Below are 18057 nucleotides of genomic sequence, written 5' to 3'. Positions count from 1 at the left end.
AGCACACTCTGCAGACACTATGGCAAGCTGGAGGAGCCCAGCTCCTCTGTGGGAAGATGGGACCCCCCGCCCGACTCCGGTGTCCTGGGGCTGCCACGGATACTGCGCTGACTGAAAGTTAAGATACCACGGGGTCCAGATGGCCGAGAGAGGCCCAGTGACTCTGGTCTGGAGTTCCCTCGCCGGACAGGAAGAGGGGCAGGGAGGGAGCTGTCCAGGGCCTACCCCTGCCCCGACGGTGCCACCTCTGGTGGGCACCCTCTCCCCACACACCTGGGTCAGTGGTGACGCCGGCCAGCTCGAGGGCCTCCTGTTTGATCTTCTCGGGAGTACTCAGCTTCTCCTTCTGCATCTTCTTCTTCTCGGCCGCCGCCTTCCTGGCTTCCAGCTGCCGCTGGCGGCACGACTTGGCAGGCTCAGGCAGGCGCCGGACTTCGCGGGGGAAGGCAGTGAGCACCTGGATGGCCCCGCTGCCCACCTTGGCGTTCTGGTTCTCCTCACTGCCGAACTCATCCGTGTTGGCCATCTTGTACAGCGGGAGCACGTGCAGCTGCTCGTCCTCGGGAATCTTGCCCACGCAGCGATTGTCTTCCTTGGTCAGAGTGCAGACCTGGCCAAGCAGAGAGAGGGAGGGAGGGTGTGTGGGGTCGGGGGTGCCGAGCGCATGCAGGGAGGAAGAGGCTGAGCATTGGCATGCAAGAGCTCCCCATGCCCCGCGTCGTCCCGACACCGGCCATCCACTCTAGAAAGAGTGTCTGTCTAAAAGCGCGTTCTGCTGGTTCTCAGAGTAACACTATCACCAGCATTAGAATCTACCCTACGGCTTTCAAAGTGCGTCCAATCACTCTGTCTCCTGTGACCCTCGGGTGAGGGAGAGGGGAAGAGACAACTGGCCCAAGGTCCCGCGGCTGGGAAAGGGCCGGTCAGGACGGGCAGCCGTGCTCTACCTCCAGTGAGACACTTGTCCCGACGCCTCGGCACCTCGCAGAGCCTCAGACCTCACCCCGTTCTCCTCTGTGCCCTGAACATGCAGCGTCCTTTGGCTCTTTAAAATACTTCGTAATAAAAACTACCTGTACTGCTTGTAGAAAATTTAGGCCAGCAAAAAGGAAATAATTATCTCAATAATCCCACCATCCAGAAATAATCACTATAAGCATGTTGATCATATTTGCATACACACAAACCCACACTCACTCTTTGGTAATGAAATTGAATCGCATTATGCATACAGCCTTATAGTAACTTCTTTTTAAACCCAGTATGAAGATTTCCTTATGCGTTATTCTTCCCCAATGTGATTTCAGAATTTGCATCATATTATTCTGTTATCAATGTGTTCATAAACCTTCATCACTATTAAAACTTGTTTCCATCTTTTCCCTACCATAAACAATACTTTTACACTTTCAGCTAAATCTCCTAAAATACATAATTCCTTGAAATAAACTCTGTGAAGTCAAGGGCCACATGTTGCCAAACTGCCCTGTGCAACGAGTCTCCTCAGTGCTCCCCTCATATTGGGATGAGGGGAGTTTCTGTCTTCCTACACTTTTGCTTATAATTTTGCCATTCACTTCTGAAAACATTTTGTTCATTATGGAAATGTGTCTCATTGCTGGTCTGCATTTCTCTGATTACTAATGAGGTTTGATTTTTTCTCTCTCTCAAGTTTACTCTTTACTGTTGTGTTGACTCTATTTTATTTTCTGTGTTCTTGACGTTTTGCCATTTGGGGCCTTGACCCTGGAAGGGCTTTCCTTCCCCCAAGACTAGCTAATGCCTAGAGATAGCAAATCACCTCCTTTAGGTGCACGCTGATACACAAACCAACCAATCCAGAGCCCACAGCCAGCTCTCTCTCTTTATCAAACTCTCGCACCCTGAGCCAACATTCCCGCTGCCCTACATCACCCAGGGCCAGGGAAGACAACGGGGGACCACCCCTATGGCCCGGAGCGCCAAGAAACTCTCCAAACTCTCCAATCCCCAGCTTACTCAGCTTTCTACTCTGTCTTGCCCACGCTCTCCCCTCTCACCCCCTGCCCCCTGCCCCATCCTGTGGCTTCTGCGTGGCCTGGCAGGTGCTTCTGAATGCTGAGGATGAACTTCTGCCCTGCTGATGCTCACATCTGTGTCTTCAGGTCATACTCGAGTCAAACCCTGGGTGTATTTTAATACCAGTCTTCTTTTTCTCATGAGTTTTATGCCTTTTCCCCCATTTTTATATTAGGCCATTTATTTTAATCATTTATGTAATCTTTGCATATGAAGATTATCCTGCTCTTTGTCACTGTTATACTGTTTTCCAGTTTGGATTGGCCTTTCAATTTTGCTCGTAGGGTTTTATCACTGAACAGAAACAGTTCATTTTTGCAAAATTAGCTGTAGTTCTTCCTCCCATCTACAACTTCTCCTCTGCTGTCATACTCTACCATGTAGGTTTCTTCCCCGCATACATGGGGCCCGTGTGACTTAATCTGCTCTGACCAGGCCCCACGTACCTTCTGGGTTGGACTGACCACCGCCCTGCTTCCAATCATTCCCTGAAACCCAGTTTAATAAAAGAGCAAAAGTAAAGGCAAACGAGGAGCGATGGCAGGCGCAGTGTTTCTCTCCCTAACATGCACACCTTATTCACGTCAACAGCTAAGGCTATCCTTTTTTTTTTTTTTTTAAAGGACATAAAGGATAGTTACAAAGATAAAATTTAAATGGGTGAGAAATATAAAAGATGCTCAACCTCTCTAGTCCTAAAACAAACACAAAGTACTATGAGATACATTTGCCACTCAGGCAGGCAAAAACTCAAGAAACCGAGAAAGGTCTGTGTCGCCAGTAAGCACCCCTCTAAGCCTAGAAATGTCCTGGCCCCAGGACCTCGAGGTTATCCCAGCACTGCACCAAGATTTGGTAAGCCTGGAGCCCCCCTCTGCTTTCTGGAGGGGGCATGTGGAAGCACTCACTGTCCATCCAGAGGGGGGCGGTCAAATAAACGATGGCAAAGCCATCCAGCCAGCCTGAGCACAGGCTGAAGTGGATCTACACCCAGCGACACAGAAGTTGTCCATCACGTACTCCTGAGTTGAGAAGAGCAGGTCATAGAGCAGCATGTATGTATCATGTGATCACATCTGTATAAAACGTGTAGAGCTGTCCGCACACACGTGCACACACGTTCAGGTGCCTGAAAGGATGGTCACCCTAATGTTCACGTTGGTCACGTCCATGAGATTTCAGGCAATTTTTACTTTATACCTTCTTAAACAAAGAACAGGTTTTTTAATCAGAAAAAATACTGCTCATTTTGAAAAAAGTTTGCTTTTTTTTTTCACTCCAAACTCTACAAGCTCTGGGACTGAAGTAACCTCACCGTGCTCCAATCTCCTAGTGTCTCCTCCTCCTCCCCGACCCTCTCCTAAATCCTGTAGGTCCCTCCCTTTCTCTCTGTCTCAGCTGGAAACCCTCCCTGTACAGTGTAGACAGATGCTCGCCCCACCTCGCTTTGAGCCTTGGACATAAGGAAGGAGGACAAGGCAGAGAAATACGATCTCAGGGCTATGCCATCAATCCTGGTGTCAGACCCAAGTCACACCCAAACTCCAGGAGCCCCCTTTCAGATGACCTGCTACAGCCTCTGCTACAGTTCCCCAGGGAGCCCTGCCTGCCAGGATCCAGTAAAAAGCAAAGCAGACAGCTGGCATCATCCCTTCAAGGAGGTCTACTCAAGCCCAAACCTCCCCTCTTCTCCAACTGTACTCATTCTGCTGGTGACCGCACCTGGCCTTATGGCTGTTTAAGTGTGAGCTACGTGCTCTCCAGACGCCCCCTCCCCTGCATACTCGGCACATCTTGTGGGCAGATAGCAGGCCTCTCAGGAGAGTTTCCCTCCAAACTGGCTTCTCCTGCTAGTCTACAGCTCAGTGTGTCACCCCAACACATGTCCTGGTGCTCAAGCAAAAAGTCTTGGGTGGTTGTCTTGTACCTTCCCTCTCCTATCCTGTATCTGTCCATCAGCAACACTCCCTTGACTGGACCTTCAAAATAACCCAGAGTCCTCCCATTACCCTCCTCCTCACCCTCCTCCTGCCCCAGCCCTGTCACCTCTAGCCTAGACATTGTCCCAGCCTTCTAACTGGCCTCCTCCTCTGGCTAACCCCCATCCACCACCTCCACATACTTCTATTTGCCAGTTGCAGGAGGAAGCGTCTAACTTCATAAATGAGCTCCTACCGTTCTTGGCTGAAGAGCCCTCCAGGGCTTCCCATCACACTTTGAGCATAGCTCGCAGCTCTGTCTGCCTTCCAGCTCCCTGTGTCTTGATCCCATCCTGCCTCTGAGCCTTTGCTGGTCCTCCTGCCGGGAGCACTCCACCCCCAGACGCTCAATCCCTCACTCTCTCGCTTCATTCATGTCTCAGCTCAGCCATCCCTTCTCAGAAAGTCCTCTCTGCCCACAGCATCTCAAACAGCCTCTGCTCTTTCCCCTTCCTCTACTCCATCTTCATCGGTACCAGACACGAACTGTATCACATCCTTGGGCAGGGCTTAGTCCATTTTATTCCCCAGCATCTAGACCAGCTCAATAAATATTTGCTTAATGGGTGCATCAAGAGAGTGTTTAGATTTAAATCCAAGTGTTCAGGGAGACCTGGGGCCATCTGTAGATAACGGAGGGCCTACAGGTGTCCAAGAGCCTGCACTCTGCAGCACCCGCATGAGACACAGAGCCAAGGCCAACCTGGTCCAAGCGTTTCTCAGAGAAGTGAGCAGGAGCAGCCTGGCAGGGCACACCTCCTGCAGATCTGAGACTCTTGTCTCCAGGTTCCTCCCTACTCTGAGCTCACAGGTCTGCATAAACCAGTCCCTGTCCCAGAATCATCCCGCAGGGGGCCAAGGGTTCCTTACCACAGTGCACCCGTTGTAGAGGTTATGCTGGTCCTTGTGGGCGTGGGCACAGAAGTCCATGCAGGCCGTGACCCCCGAGAAGGGCCGCCCTTCCTTCAGCCCCAGACGGCAGTCAATCGCTATTTCCTCATTGGTCACCTGTGTGGACAGCCAAGGAGAACTGCTTGTGTGACCTGAGGTCAGTGGCCTGGATTCTGCACCGGGGAAGCTAGGTCTTGGAGGGGGGGAGAGAGGTTAAGGACTGCGGCTGCCTTGCACATGGGCTGCAGAAGGTAGGCTTTCTGGCTGAAGACCCTGTAGAAATGACTTCCTTCTGAGTTACCTCAAGTCCCCCCCACCCCCATCATCTGGGAGATGCAGGGGCAAGAGCACAGAGAAGCTCGAGCCTCCCCGGGAGAAGCCAGACCAGAGGAGGTGAGAGAGGAATAGGCGAAGAGGCATGAAAGCAAGGGATAGAAGAGAGATGGTCTGGGATGCCGTTAGCTCAGTGTAAAGAAAGGATCTTATTCAAGACCTCCACTGTCGCTGTCTCTCTAGCTGAGCTTTCCCGTATGGAACACCATGGGAGGAGGACAGAGATGTGGATGACCCGTGGGCAGAGAAAGGCCCAAGACCCCATACCTGGTTCTGATAGGCCTGGGGGGCCAGCCTCTTGTACAGGGGAGCGACTTCGGTGGCCAGGTCCTGGAAGCTCTTACGGAGTACTTCCTCCTGTGGGAAGAAGAGCCGTCACACACCCCTACAGCAGCCCCCCCAACAAGCTCTGTACACTGGAAATTGACTTCCATTCTGGACCACCATTAGGTTGCTGGGAAGGTAGAAGTTAGGTGCCATCAGGGGTCTTGACAGAGTTCCCTCAGGAAGGGGCACAGTGCCATGTCCGTTTTAAAGCTGGAGACATGGAAGCTCAGGAAGTCTCGGCCTGAAGGTCCAGCCCCCGGACTGCCCAGCTACTGTCTTCCAGGCTGTCGCTCAGGGCAGCTTACAACCCATAAAACAGGCTGTTGGTTTTGAGTTCGGAGGATCCTGGGCCAGAGGATGTGGTGTGGCAGGCACGTAAAAGCAGGAGCAACAAATGTGGCTTTTTTGGTGTTACAGACACCGTGAAGGTGAAGGCGAGAGGGGTGCTCAAGGTCTGTGCAGGGGAGCCCCCCAGCCAGACAGGCCCAGAGCCCATCACGAGCCGGCGGCACACCCTTCAGAGCCGTGCCCTGCAGACCTGCACCATCATGTGCCTTCGTCACCAGCCAGGTGTGGCTACCGAAATAAATGTGAATTTTAATTAAAGTGAAGAATCCAGTCCCCCTGTTTTACTAGTCACATTTCCAAATGCTCAGCAGTTCCACGCGGCTCCCATGCTGTTTTTTACAGAGAACGTTTCCCTCCTCAGGGGCGTTCTGCTGGCCAGTGCCGCCCCACACAGGGCAGCAGCATCCCCGCTGCTTTTGGTCAAGGCTTCAGGTGTCCCCCGCCTGGCCCTCCAAGGGGGCCAAGCAGAGCCAGCGGGGGTGGGGCCAGAGGCCTCCTAGAAGGCCTTGAGCACAGGCATGCAGAGTTTACTCAGAGGAAAGAGGAAGATGACGGAAGAGAGAAAGAACCAAGTTTAGAGAAGTGGAAATGTGAACGCGGGACCAATGGCTCAGCGTCTGTCCAGCCGGGTGGCCCGAGCAGCCAGCCACCGCCACCCTCTGGTTGCGGTCCAGATGCTGCCACCAGCACAGCGGGGCCAGGGCCAGCACAGTGCAGGGGTGAGGCTCAGGAGCTCCAGGGAAATCCATGCCCAACTTCACCATTACTGCCACAGGGCCTTGGGCAAGCCATGTGCTTCCTCTACAAAGTGAGGAGCAGTAGCGCCCAGACCCTGGGGTGCCATGAGCCATGGCGCACACCTGGGAGGCGCCAGCCCGAGCGCAGCAAGACGGAATTGCACGGGAATGCTAGCTGACAGAACAGGGCGAGTGAGAGAAAAATGAAGGCAGTGCATTTTCTCTCCTGATAATTCTTACTTCCCATGGCCCCCAGACTCCTCTTGTCATTGAAACAACTGCATTCGCTGCTTCCAGGAGAGGGCGGACGCCGCCAGAAATAAAAGTCTAGTGTCAAACCAGACTGGTAGACGAGCTTGTACAATAGTCTAAAAGCTGGGCTTCGGGGGCGCCGGGGCGGCTCAGTCGGATGGGCATCCAACTCCTGGGTCATGATCTGGGGGTTGTGGGATTGAGCCTGGTGGCATTGGGCTCTGAGCTCAGTGGGGAGTCTGCTTCTCCCTCTGTTCCTCCCCCTGTTCTCGTTCTTTCTTACACTCCCACTCTCTCTCAAATGAATAAATAAATAAAATCTTAAAAAAAAAAAAAAAAAGCCAGGCTTTGAGGGAAAAAAGTTCTGCTTTGAAAATGCTTCCTTTTATTTCTGAAAAGCAGGGCTGAGAACTCTGAGCATTGAAGTTTATTACATGTATAGTAGAAAAACATACGCCTGGGGCGCCTGGGTGGCTCAGTGGGTTAAGCCTCTGCCTTCGGCTCAGGTCATGATCCCAGGGTTCTGGGGTCAAGTCCCACATTAGGTTCCTTGCTCAATAGGAAGCCTGCTTCTCCTTCTGCCTGCCACTCTCCCTGCTTGTGCTTGCTCTCTCCCTGACAAACAAAATCCTAAAAAAAACAATACACACACACCCAAGGGGAGTCCCCATACCCATGGAAAAGGGGGAAACCCTCTGGTACAAGGAGCTTAGGGATATATGGAAGGTAGAACCAGGGATCAAGATGTTGCCTTGACCCCCACTAAAGGGTCCAGTACCCTACCTCACAGGTGTTCAGGCAGGAGGGGGCTGCTGAAAGGGAAAGGACAGGGAGCCCAGACAGGTCTGCAGCTTCTCTGCACTTGGAACTCAGAGGGGAGCCCACCTCTTGGAATGGCCTTCACAAGCAGGGCAACAGAGAGGAAGGGGCAGGGCGGCGGGCAGCCTGACCTGATGAGGCAGCTACTGAGAGGCCGTACTGTGTGGACACCAGACTAGTACCTAAGGGCCAGGCCAGGCTCCCAGAAAAGAGACAGCAAGGGCCCGAACAGGTGAACAACCACAGAGAGGTCACTGGCCGCCAAGCAGGATGAAGGTCACTCCGGGAAATCCAACACTGGCCCCAGAAAATGGCCCATGGCCTTGAGGCTCCCCTTCCTGCTAATCATCCTACCCTCTGAAAGACATCTTGGCAAGAACAAAGAGACGAAATGACCCAGGAAGCGGGTCCCATTCAGATGTAGAATTTGAACATCAGCCATAAAGAGATGGTTTTAAAGCTGGAAGAGTCTGGGGTACCCAGTTGTCGGTTAAGTCTAATCTCTCACTCCCCCTGCCCTCACACCACACCCCACACGCCTTACCTCGTGGCAAGATAAGGTCAGTTCAAAAAAAACAAAGCAAGTTGCATTCTGCCCCTGTCTGAGTAACACCTGCTGACCCGTCCTCCCCCCGGGGCATGAAGGCCAGCAGGTAGAGGGGGGCTGGCAGGAGGGTTCCCCCCACCCCACCGCTCACCTCCTTGGGGTTGTCCCCTGCGAGGCGGAACTTGCGCGGCGTCTTGCTGCGAGCGTATTTGCAGCCGTTGAAGTACATGCTCCAGGAACAGCCGAAGGAGAAGGAGGCACCACAGGTGCTGGGGTCTTTGCCTTGGCAAGCGCAGGTCCGGCTGCAACAGACGTCCCACGTGAGGCACGCAGACACAGGCTTTGTTCGGAAACCTTCCTCCCTGCCCGGGGGGAGGTCCTGCGGAGGCCTAGCACCCGTGGCCTCCCAATGACTGGGACCACATCCTGCCCACCTCTGACTCCTCTCCCAAGTGTCCTGGGGTGGACGGTCCGCTCTGAGCAGCCCATGCTTCTCCTACCCCTGAACCTTCTGCTATTGGGAGAAGCTCTGGGGTTGTTTGAGGTAAGTAGGAAGAATCCAGTCAAAACCCCAGTAAGGTTTATCCTTTGCCTTAACTCTAATATCATGACAGCTTTCGACGTGTTCAACACAAACAGAGTCGTGACTCGAAATATGGGGTTTGAACACTCCCACGTCCTTCAGGCCTGGGGGCTGACAAGCCTTTAAACAAATTAACACTGACATTGTCACTTAACAACTAATTTGGAAACAACCCAGGTGCCCCTCGACTGGGGAACAGATAAATGACGGTGCCCCCGCCGGCAGTGGCGTACTACTCAGCAGTGAAAAGGAACGAGCTGACACAAGCACAGATGAAGCTCGGGGAAAGAAGTCACACCCAAAAGGCTATGCTCGGTCTGGTTCCATTTATAGAACATTCTTGCAAAGGCAAACCTATGGGGACAAGAAGCATGATAGGCCATTGGTTGCCAAGGGCAGAAGAAAGGACTTTCTTGTAAAGGGGCACAGGGGAATTGGGGGGAATGACAGAGCTGTTCCATTATCTGGATGGTGGCAGTGTTGGCTATGGCACTGTAAACATCAGTCCCTATTACATTGTGGGTTAATTAACTGCAATTTAAATAAAAACTTCAAAAAAAAAAAAAAAACCCTCTTCTAAGTAGATACCTAAAAGGATGAAAAGCAAAAATACCTTAATTTTAAAATTGGGAAGAGACTCTAGGAGGGCAGGTTTCGTGATGACTACTGATGCCTTACACTTGGGGGGGGGGGTCGCTCACACAATTTTTCACAGTTGTTCCAGCATTAGAGTCCCAAAGTCCGCGTGAGTTCAGCAGCAAAGCTGAGCCCAGGGAAGAAACCCTTTGCCGCTGGCACCAGAAGAAGCCAGGCTGGGATCATGGGGGAGCTGCTTTCATCACAGCCCTGACTGCAGGGCAGGCAGGGCCTGGGGCGGGAGGACAGAGTCCCCTGCATCTGCTGTCCAGCACCCTGCCAACGGCCACCTGGCCCAGCTGCCCCCACCCCTGCATGTGGGGACCCCCCTTCCTCCCCTTCTCCCCACATACTCATCATTGAGGCCACATCTCCGGCTGGTGGGGTTCCCATACTTCCGGAGGGTGTCGGTGAGCTCCTGGTAGAGGGTGTCTCCGAGGCTGCGGGGGATGCCCTCCCAGGCCAGGATGAGGATGACAATCACAGCGTTCTGGCAGTGGTGACCTGCCCGGTGCCGCACCAGGCACAGCAACTTCTCCTCCAGCGTGTGCCTACGGATCACCTGCAGGGATGTGGGCAGGGGCACACTGTTCACTGTCGGAAACTGGCCCCCTCGCTCCTCTGCCTCGGACATGATACCCCCTCACCTCTGCCCACCAGATCAGGGCGGTGGGTCTTTAGGGCAGTGTCGATGGCAACCATGCAGGCTGAGAGACCGCTATCATTAGGGAATAATAAACACAAACATTTTCTTAAGAGCAAAATAAAGAATAATTACTATAATAAGTTATTGATGAGTTGCATAGGCTTAGAACTAAAAATATAGAGATAAAATTGTGAGCCAAGATATATTCAGAGATTTCTTTCTATGTCATCCTAAAATATTGGCAGAGAAAATGTTGCTTATCTGTATGATTTTAGTTACAAAACAAGGGCTTTGGCACTATGGGAAAGTTTTGGGCAGTTTCTCGAAATGCATAACATGTCATTACCACATGACCAGGCAGGGCCACTCCTAGGAATTTACCCAAGAGGACGGAGAGCGGGGACTGGGACAAGCGTTTCCATGCTCCATGTTCAGAGCAGCACCAGTCACAGCAGCCCGATAGCAGATGCAACCCAGATGTCCATCAACGGACACGGATAAACAAAATGTGGCCTCTCTATACGTGAAATAGTCGTCAGCAAGGAAGGAACATCAGACACACACGATGACAGGGATGGGCCTGAAGAGCACTGTGTTAAGTAAAATAAGCCAGATGCTGAAGAACAAATACCGTACAGGATTCCACTTACAAAGGGTACCTGGAACAGTCAGATTCACAGGGACAGCAAGTAGAATGGTGGCTCTCGGGGACTTGGGGAGCAGAGAATGGGGACTTAGTTAACGGGTACAGGGTTTCTGTATTCTAAGTTTTGGAAGTCCAGAGTGTGGTGATGGTTGCATAAGAATGTGAATGTAGAGGTGCCTGGGTGGCTCCGTGGGTTAAAGCCTCTGCCTTCGGCTCAGGTCATGATCCCATGGTCTTGGGATGGAGCCCCACAACAGGCTCTCTGCTCAGCAGGGAGCCTGCTTCCCCCTCTCTTTCTCTCTCTGCCTGCCTCTCTGCCTACTTGTGATCTCTGTCTGTCAAATTAAAAAAATCTTAAAAAAAAAAAAAAAGTGAATGTAGCTGGTACCACTGTACACTTAAAAATGGTTACAAGGGTCCATTTTACATTATGTATAATTTAGCATAATTTTTAAAGATTAGTAATGCCCCCCAAACCAATGACCTGTACACTCTGAGTGGAAGAATTGTATGGTATGTGTACTGTGTCTCAATAAGGCTCTTAACATGACGAGCAAGGGCCTGGGGCTCTGCACCCCGTGGCTCCTCAGCCAGGGCCCCCCCCACCCCAACTGCCAGAACTCCCACCTGGCTCCCACAGCAAAGGGCCTAGGAGTTGAGGCATGAGGTGACTGACCTCTCCTAAGAACCCCAGCTAATTCCAGGAGCCAATGAGGGCCTATGAGGAGGGTAGACTGGGAAGGACTTCAAGGGAACAAGGACTCGAGGTGGCATTCCACGGAGAATCAACACAGGGGGCTCTCCTGAGGAGCTTCCTGCTCTAGAAGGGGAGCAGGTGGTAGGGGCGGGGGAGAGGGACAGGGAGGCCACGAACAGACCTAACACAAGCCGAAGTGGATCACATGCTGAAACAGGGCCATGGCGGATGACGTGGGAAAAGGAGCGCATTCAGACACACTGGGGAGAGAAGAGACTTTGGGACCCTCTGACTCTAGGGGCTGACGGAGGAGAAAGTTTTAAATGCATTTTCACTTTTGTGGCAGGGGACAGTGGGTGGGTTGTGGGCTGCTTCTTGGCGAGTTAACTGGGAATGTGACCGGGGTGAGAGCAGCCAGTCCTCATAGGGCGCAGGAGATGGGTCTGGGGTCAGGAGATGCCTGTGCTGGACACACACTTGGTCATGAGTGTGTCAGTGCGGGAGACGTCTGAAGAGGCAGCCAGACAGGATAAATAAGGAGAGTGAGTCAGACGGACAACGCGGGAGCAGTGTGGACAGACCACGGCCACTTGAAAGAGCAGCACTTGCCCTTCAAAAGGAATAAGCCCGGCCTTCTCTCCATCGACCAGTGCCTGAGGAGAATATCAGCCTAGGACACCCACCTCTTCCAATTTTAATAAGACAACAGAGATCCAGACTTTTACACGAGATCTCTGCTTTAAAAGTGTGAGCATTTTGGGGCGCCTGGGTGGCTCAGTGGGTTAAAGCCTTCAGCTCAGGTTATGATCCCAGGGCCCTGGGATCGAGCCCTGCATCAGGCTCTCTGCTCCGTGGGGAGCCTGCTTCTTCCTCTCCCTCTGCCTGCCTCTCTGCCTACTTGTGATCTCTCTCTCTGTCAAATAAACAAATAAAATCTTTAATAATAAACAAATAAATAAATAAATAACAATGTGAGCATTTACTCCAATGTTTTAAATCATGGTAAGACACCCAGGACATAAAACTGACCACTTCCGTGTGTGGTTTGGTAGCATTCGTTCACTGCCATTGAGGGGCACCTGCCACCAGAACTCTCTCGCTCCAAACAGAAACTCTGTAGCCTCGTAACACTCTCTCCCCTTGCCTCCTTCCCCAGCCCGTGGCAACAAGCACTCGATCTGCTGACCCTCAGAGGAGGGCGACTGTGTGCAGAAACTCATACCCGTGCAGTCGTCCAGGACTTGTCCTCTGGTGACTGGCTTATTCCACTCCATATAACAGCCTCAAGGCTCATGCCCGCTGCAGCAGGGATCAGAATTTCCTTCCAAATTTTAAGGGGCACTTTGTAGGCTAAACAAAACACATCCCTGGCCCACGAGTTCCTGCTTTGAGCCATCCCAGGGGAGCATAAGTTACATGATTATTTTTTAAACTGTTTTTCTGGGAAAAGGAACCTATGAACGTGCCACGAAGCCTGCCATGAGAGGACTCGCTGTGTGACTGTCCGGGTGTGTTGTGAGCAGCTACGCACATCCCAGGGACTGATAAGACAGCAGTCCCTGGGCCGCCAAGGTGCTTCAGTCGGGTAAGCGTCTGCCTTGGCTTGGGTCATGATCTTGGGGTCCTGGGATCAAGTCCTGCACCAGGCTCCCTGCTCAAAGGACAGCCTGCCTCTCCTTCTGCCTGCCATTCTCCCTGCTTGTGTGTGTGTGCACGCGCATACTCTCTCTCTGACAAATAAATAAAAATCCTTTTTAAAAATTGCATAAAAAAAAAAAAAAAAGACAGCAGTCCTATCACCAGGGTTCCTGAGGCACCACCGTCCACCTCTTGCTCAGTGCGTGGGGCAAGGCACTGGCTCACAGTGCCCATGTGTGACAGTGTGTTCCGAGCACACAGGGAAACACCTTACCTGTCTGAGCTGAGATTGAGGCCATATCTTTTTGGTTTCCCAAGTGGCAAACACATAAACATGACTAGCACGAGCAGACAGCTCTCTGTGGCCATACCCTCAAGGCCTATGGCTACCCTCAAAAAAACCATAAGAAAACTGAGTAAAGTGGAGCTCCCTATGCACACTAGGAAGGAAGCCAGCAGGACTGAATGCACAAAGCGCACAACCGAAAGACCCACGGAAGGGCAGGAGGACACCAACCAACATCTGAGCTCGGCAACACCAATGGCTCATAAACCACCACAGAACCACAGACAGCCCACTCAGCTTCTGGGCAGGATTTCCCTGAGCACTGCACGCAACAGAAGCCCAAATCTGTCTTCCCACAGCTCCCACTCCTGGTACTCAGTTTCAACCCACGGGTTTCCCCAGGAGGCCCATTCCACCGTGCCCTCTACGGGCCTTCAAATACTGGCCTTCTGTCCCCAGTCATCGGTACGGACTGGCCCATGCAGCATCTCCGCAGTTCTTCTACCGAAAGCCCACTTCTGCGGTCAGTGGCATGCCTCTGTTTATACGGAGCCCTAGGAATGCGACCTGGGTCACTCCCCTACTCCCACGCTTGGCAACTTCCATATTCTGTATGGGCCACCTTACAACTGGCGGTTACCAGTGGGCTCCCTGGGCCATCCCACTGCTTTCTTAGATCCTTCCCCCAACACACATTTACTGGGTACCCATGACAAGCCTCAACTCTGTCCCTGAGATCCTGGCCAGTCAAGTCTCGAATTTGTCAGGCATACTACTTTTAGATGAACGTACGGGCTGGGGGCTTGGGCGGTGAACGAAGACATGCAGCTGGTTGCAAAGGGAAGCCCGGGCTCTAGATGGGAGACCGGAGGGGGCTGTGGGCAGGGAGAACCACAGGAGGTGTCATCCACCATGGGCAGCCAGGCACTGCTCTGTATGTAGCCACAGACCACCGCCTGGGCTCCTGAAGCTATGCGGCCGCCAAAGACAATCTGCCCTTCTTGGCACTGATGAGTCCCCTCCCCATGAGGGGGCACCTGTCCCTTCTCTATCTTCCAGGGAGGTAGAACTCTGGAGACGAGCTCTACCACCAAAGCAGATCGTGTATTTGGTGGCTGTGTAGGTAAACCGGAGAAGCCCACCACACTGAGGGAGATGGCTACACAAGACCACCACACGACTCAGCACCACCCTTTCTTACCTCTGTCATCATCTATGACCTGCCACTATTTGCTCTTCCCATAAAAGAAGAAAAAATTCTTTCCTCTCTCATTTTATGTTTGCTCACCAGATACTAGAATTTCCCCATCTCTGGGACCACTGTCACCATGCATTCCCTTCTATCTGGCCTTTTCTTTCAAAGCCAGCATCGCCCACCGGGGTTTGGTGACACCCCCAAGCTGTTTCATCCCTGGACAAAACATCAGGTGTCCTGTGTGCTCTGCTCTGGGCATCTGTCCATAGACCCTGCAGGATCAATGTGTGAAGATCAAGGTCCTCCCGCTCCTTCATTCTGCTTCCCACTCACTGCCCCAGGGACCGAGCTCACTCTTCACCCAGGCACCTCCTTCCTCAGGCCTGGCAGAGACCCACAGGAGCTGCTCCCCGGGGGTACTGCGAGCTGGAAATGCATATTCTCTTCACCCCCCCCCCCCACCACAGAGCCAGCTCTTTTCTTCCTGACTGTTCCAAAGATGGAAAAGTCTCTACCTGGGTGAGGACCTTCAGTTTCCCATCCAAGACTCTGGAATTTCTCAAGGACTACCAGAATGAGCAGGAATAAGGGACAGATGCCAGGTCAGATGCCAGGGCAGATGGCTTCTGGGGGGGATACCACCACCTCCTGATCAGCCACAGACACACACCGTCTACCCACCACTGTAACGCCCAACTTTCTGGAGGACGGGACACTGTGCTGCTTCATAGTTGTGAAAGCTCTATGTAGCTTCAGGTTCTTTTTTTTTTTTTTTCATCTTTTTGAAGTTCTTATTTATCTGAGAGAGAACACGTGAGCAAGCGCACACATGTGCACAAGTAGGGGGAGGAGCCAAGGGAGAAGCAGTCTCCCCGCTGAGAAGGGACCCTGGGATCATGACCTGAGCCGAAGGCAGACACTTCACTTACTGAGGCCCCCAGGCGACCCCACCCCCAGATTCTTTAATTCTATATAGTTCAGCAACATTGACTGAAAATTACTAAAAACAGATATATGGTAGTTCAGGTTCAGACACCTTTCATGTCCATTAAAAACAAACCAACATACGAAGGCATGGCAGACAGACCAGGTGCACAGACGGACAGATGGACCACCTTTCCTCACTCCAAGGGAGCTGTGTGTTCATGCGGCCTTTTGCCTTTGCTCCCGGGACTCTCCTCGCCAGAAATGCTTCTGCTCTCCCCTCGGGCCATTTATATGGCCCTGCGCTCACGGCCCCACAGTCGTGGCCCCATGCACACCCCCTCCTCCAAGAAACTGAGCCTCAGGCTCCCCCCACCATGCACGCCCCTAGACTCTGGACTTCATAGCACTGTCTCAAAGTCAGACCTTGATGTTTCGGGTCTCTGATTTTATTTCCCGTGTCTCTACATCAGAAGCTGCTTGGGCACAGGCCCAGCTCTCTTGTTCTGGGCGCATCCCTCCACTGAGCACCCGGCACAGAGCCAAGCTCACAGCTACCTGACGACCCTATGGCTGCTCTGGAGCACAGACTCTGCAGGGACATAAAGGGCTCCTGCAGGACTGGAAGGATGAGGTCAGAAAACTGTGTGGGTCGGGGGGTCTCAGTCACCACCATTGCCTCTGCTGGGACACTTAGGCTGCCTCGAAGGCAAGAGTGGCTCAGAAGTCACGCAGATGCATGCGCCGCCCCCTCCGCCCCCCCCCCCGCCCCCAGAGGCAGAGCTCTTCTGCCACACGTGGGGCCCGGAGGTCCCGTGGTCCACAGGGACCTTGAGGGAGGCGCCGTCTCTGTGCCTCCCTTCCACCACATCTCCGAACCATGGGGAGAGTCTGAACTGAACGTAATGACTAGAGCATTTCTGAGGCCAGGCCAGGATGCCAGGGGCTGGCACTGAAACAAGAGCAGACAGCGCAGCCTGGGGGAAACGGAGCACAGATGCCGACTCTGACTCCGCTGGACAGGAAGCATCTCTAGGCTCTACACACCCCTGGCCTGGCCTGTGGGAGGGAAATGAGGCACAGCCCTGGCTGGGGGCGGGGGAGGGGGGCTTGACACTCACCCACTTGGCGATGGGGCAGCCGCGTGAGCTCTTTCCCTCCTTCCCAGTGTAGATGACCTTCTCGATCCGGATGGCTTTCCCTTTCTCTCCGTACCTGGAGACGGAGACAGAAGCCGCCATCAGCACAGTGGAGCCCCAGAGGAGAGTAGCTTATGGTAAGAAGGCAAGCCTCAGTGTGCTTCAGCGTGGGTTTTGTTTCCATGGGGTCAACAGAGAAGGAGAAGAGTTTAAGTGTTTGTTCTGTGCCAAGAGCCTCTGGAGACAAAGGCTTCCAGGGCCTCTGGTCCATCTCGCCCAGGGTCGAGGGGATTGTCAAGCACAACATCCCTGGTTATTACCTCCAAGCCTTGGGGAAGGGTGCTCAAGCCAGTGGCTAAACATGGCCCTTTGTATCCAGCCTTGGTAGCTGAGTCACCCTGAGAGTTTGTTATGTATAAATTCAACAGGCAGAACGAGGTCAATGGGTAAAGCCTTCTTGTTTTCCTTCCACATTCCCCAGCTGACACCTGAGCATGAGGAAGACCGACAGCTGAGGCCAGGGGAAGGGACCCTACCAAGCACCAACTGTCCATGTCCCACCACAGACAGCACACACAATCCGCACACGCACTTGCTCTGGCCTGCACACGCACATGCACGTGCAAGGGGGCCCGAGGCCATCTCACACAGAGGGGAGGAAACCATGGCCGCAGAGCTGACAGCCCTGCCCAAGGCCACACAACCACAGTGCTGTGGGCAACGGGAGCTGCAGTGCCAGCCCCGCCACTTTCCGCCTACAGGACTGCAGCCACATGACTGAATTTCTCGAGGCCTCAGTCTCCTAACCTGCAAAATGGACATAAAAAGGGCTCCCACTTCTTAGACGTGGAAAGGGAATAAAGGAGATTGTCGCCAGGGACTACATGGTTTCAAGTGCTTTGAAGTTCCTGGCACGAGGCAGGAGCTCACGAACTATTCTTAACAACGCAAGTAGCCACCTGGCTGAACTGTCTTATTTTTAATAGCTTTTTAGTTTCTGGAACCAAGTCCTAGCATCTGCAAGCAGGGTCAGCGGTCCCTTCCTCCTGTCCACTCCTCACGCCCCATTTCAGGCTCCTGTCTTTCTGCCCCAGTCAGGGCTCCCCAAATGCTAGTGGCACCTTTGCTTATTCCCTCCCTCGACTAAAAGGCTGCCAACTCCATCCCTGAGCGTGAAGCCAGTGGACCCAGGGAAGAGACAGAGACTGCCTTACTTGGCAGCCACTTACTAGGGGTCTCCTGTTCGAAGGACTTTTGATCAAGAATTATTACTTTTATCAAAAGCACTTTTCGCATCAAAGGACATGGATGCCCGAATGGTTCTTTTTTTCCTTTGGTCAATTAACGTGGTATGCTACTTTAACGGACTGTCTAAA

The 18057-nt window shown here is 52.9% G+C and overlaps 1 protein-coding gene across 4 annotated transcripts in view; it reads right to left on the bottom strand.

Annotated features, from left to right (window-relative positions):
- Nucleotides 1–18057, bottom strand: part of TET3 (tet methylcytosine dioxygenase 3) — a 102341-nt gene that overhangs the window by 8177 nt on the left and 76107 nt on the right. For all 4 annotated transcript variants that reach the window (XM_045079031.1, XM_045079030.1, XM_045079032.1 and 1 more), the window contains 6 exons: nucleotides 16664–16757; nucleotides 9864–10072; nucleotides 8443–8593; nucleotides 5529–5618; nucleotides 4908–5045; nucleotides 274–610 (listed from right to left, as the gene is read on the bottom strand). In XM_045079031.1, the coding sequence (XP_044934966.1) occupies nucleotides 274–610; nucleotides 4908–5045; nucleotides 5529–5618; nucleotides 8443–8593; nucleotides 9864–10072; nucleotides 16664–16757 (1019 nt within the window). The remainder of the gene's footprint in view (nucleotides 1–273; nucleotides 611–4907; nucleotides 5046–5528; nucleotides 5619–8442; nucleotides 8594–9863; nucleotides 10073–16663; nucleotides 16758–18057) is intronic.

This window comes from Mustela putorius, unplaced genomic scaffold, assembly GCF_011764305.1.
Source record: "Mustela putorius furo isolate JIRA1106 unplaced genomic scaffold, ASM1176430v1.1 tig00000281_pilon_pilon_pilon, whole genome shotgun sequence".
Classification (NCBI taxonomy): domain Eukaryota; kingdom Metazoa; phylum Chordata; class Mammalia; order Carnivora; family Mustelidae; genus Mustela; species Mustela putorius.
The sequence above is the reverse complement of the archived record's forward strand: the minus strand, read 5'-3'. Positions and strand labels throughout refer to the sequence as shown.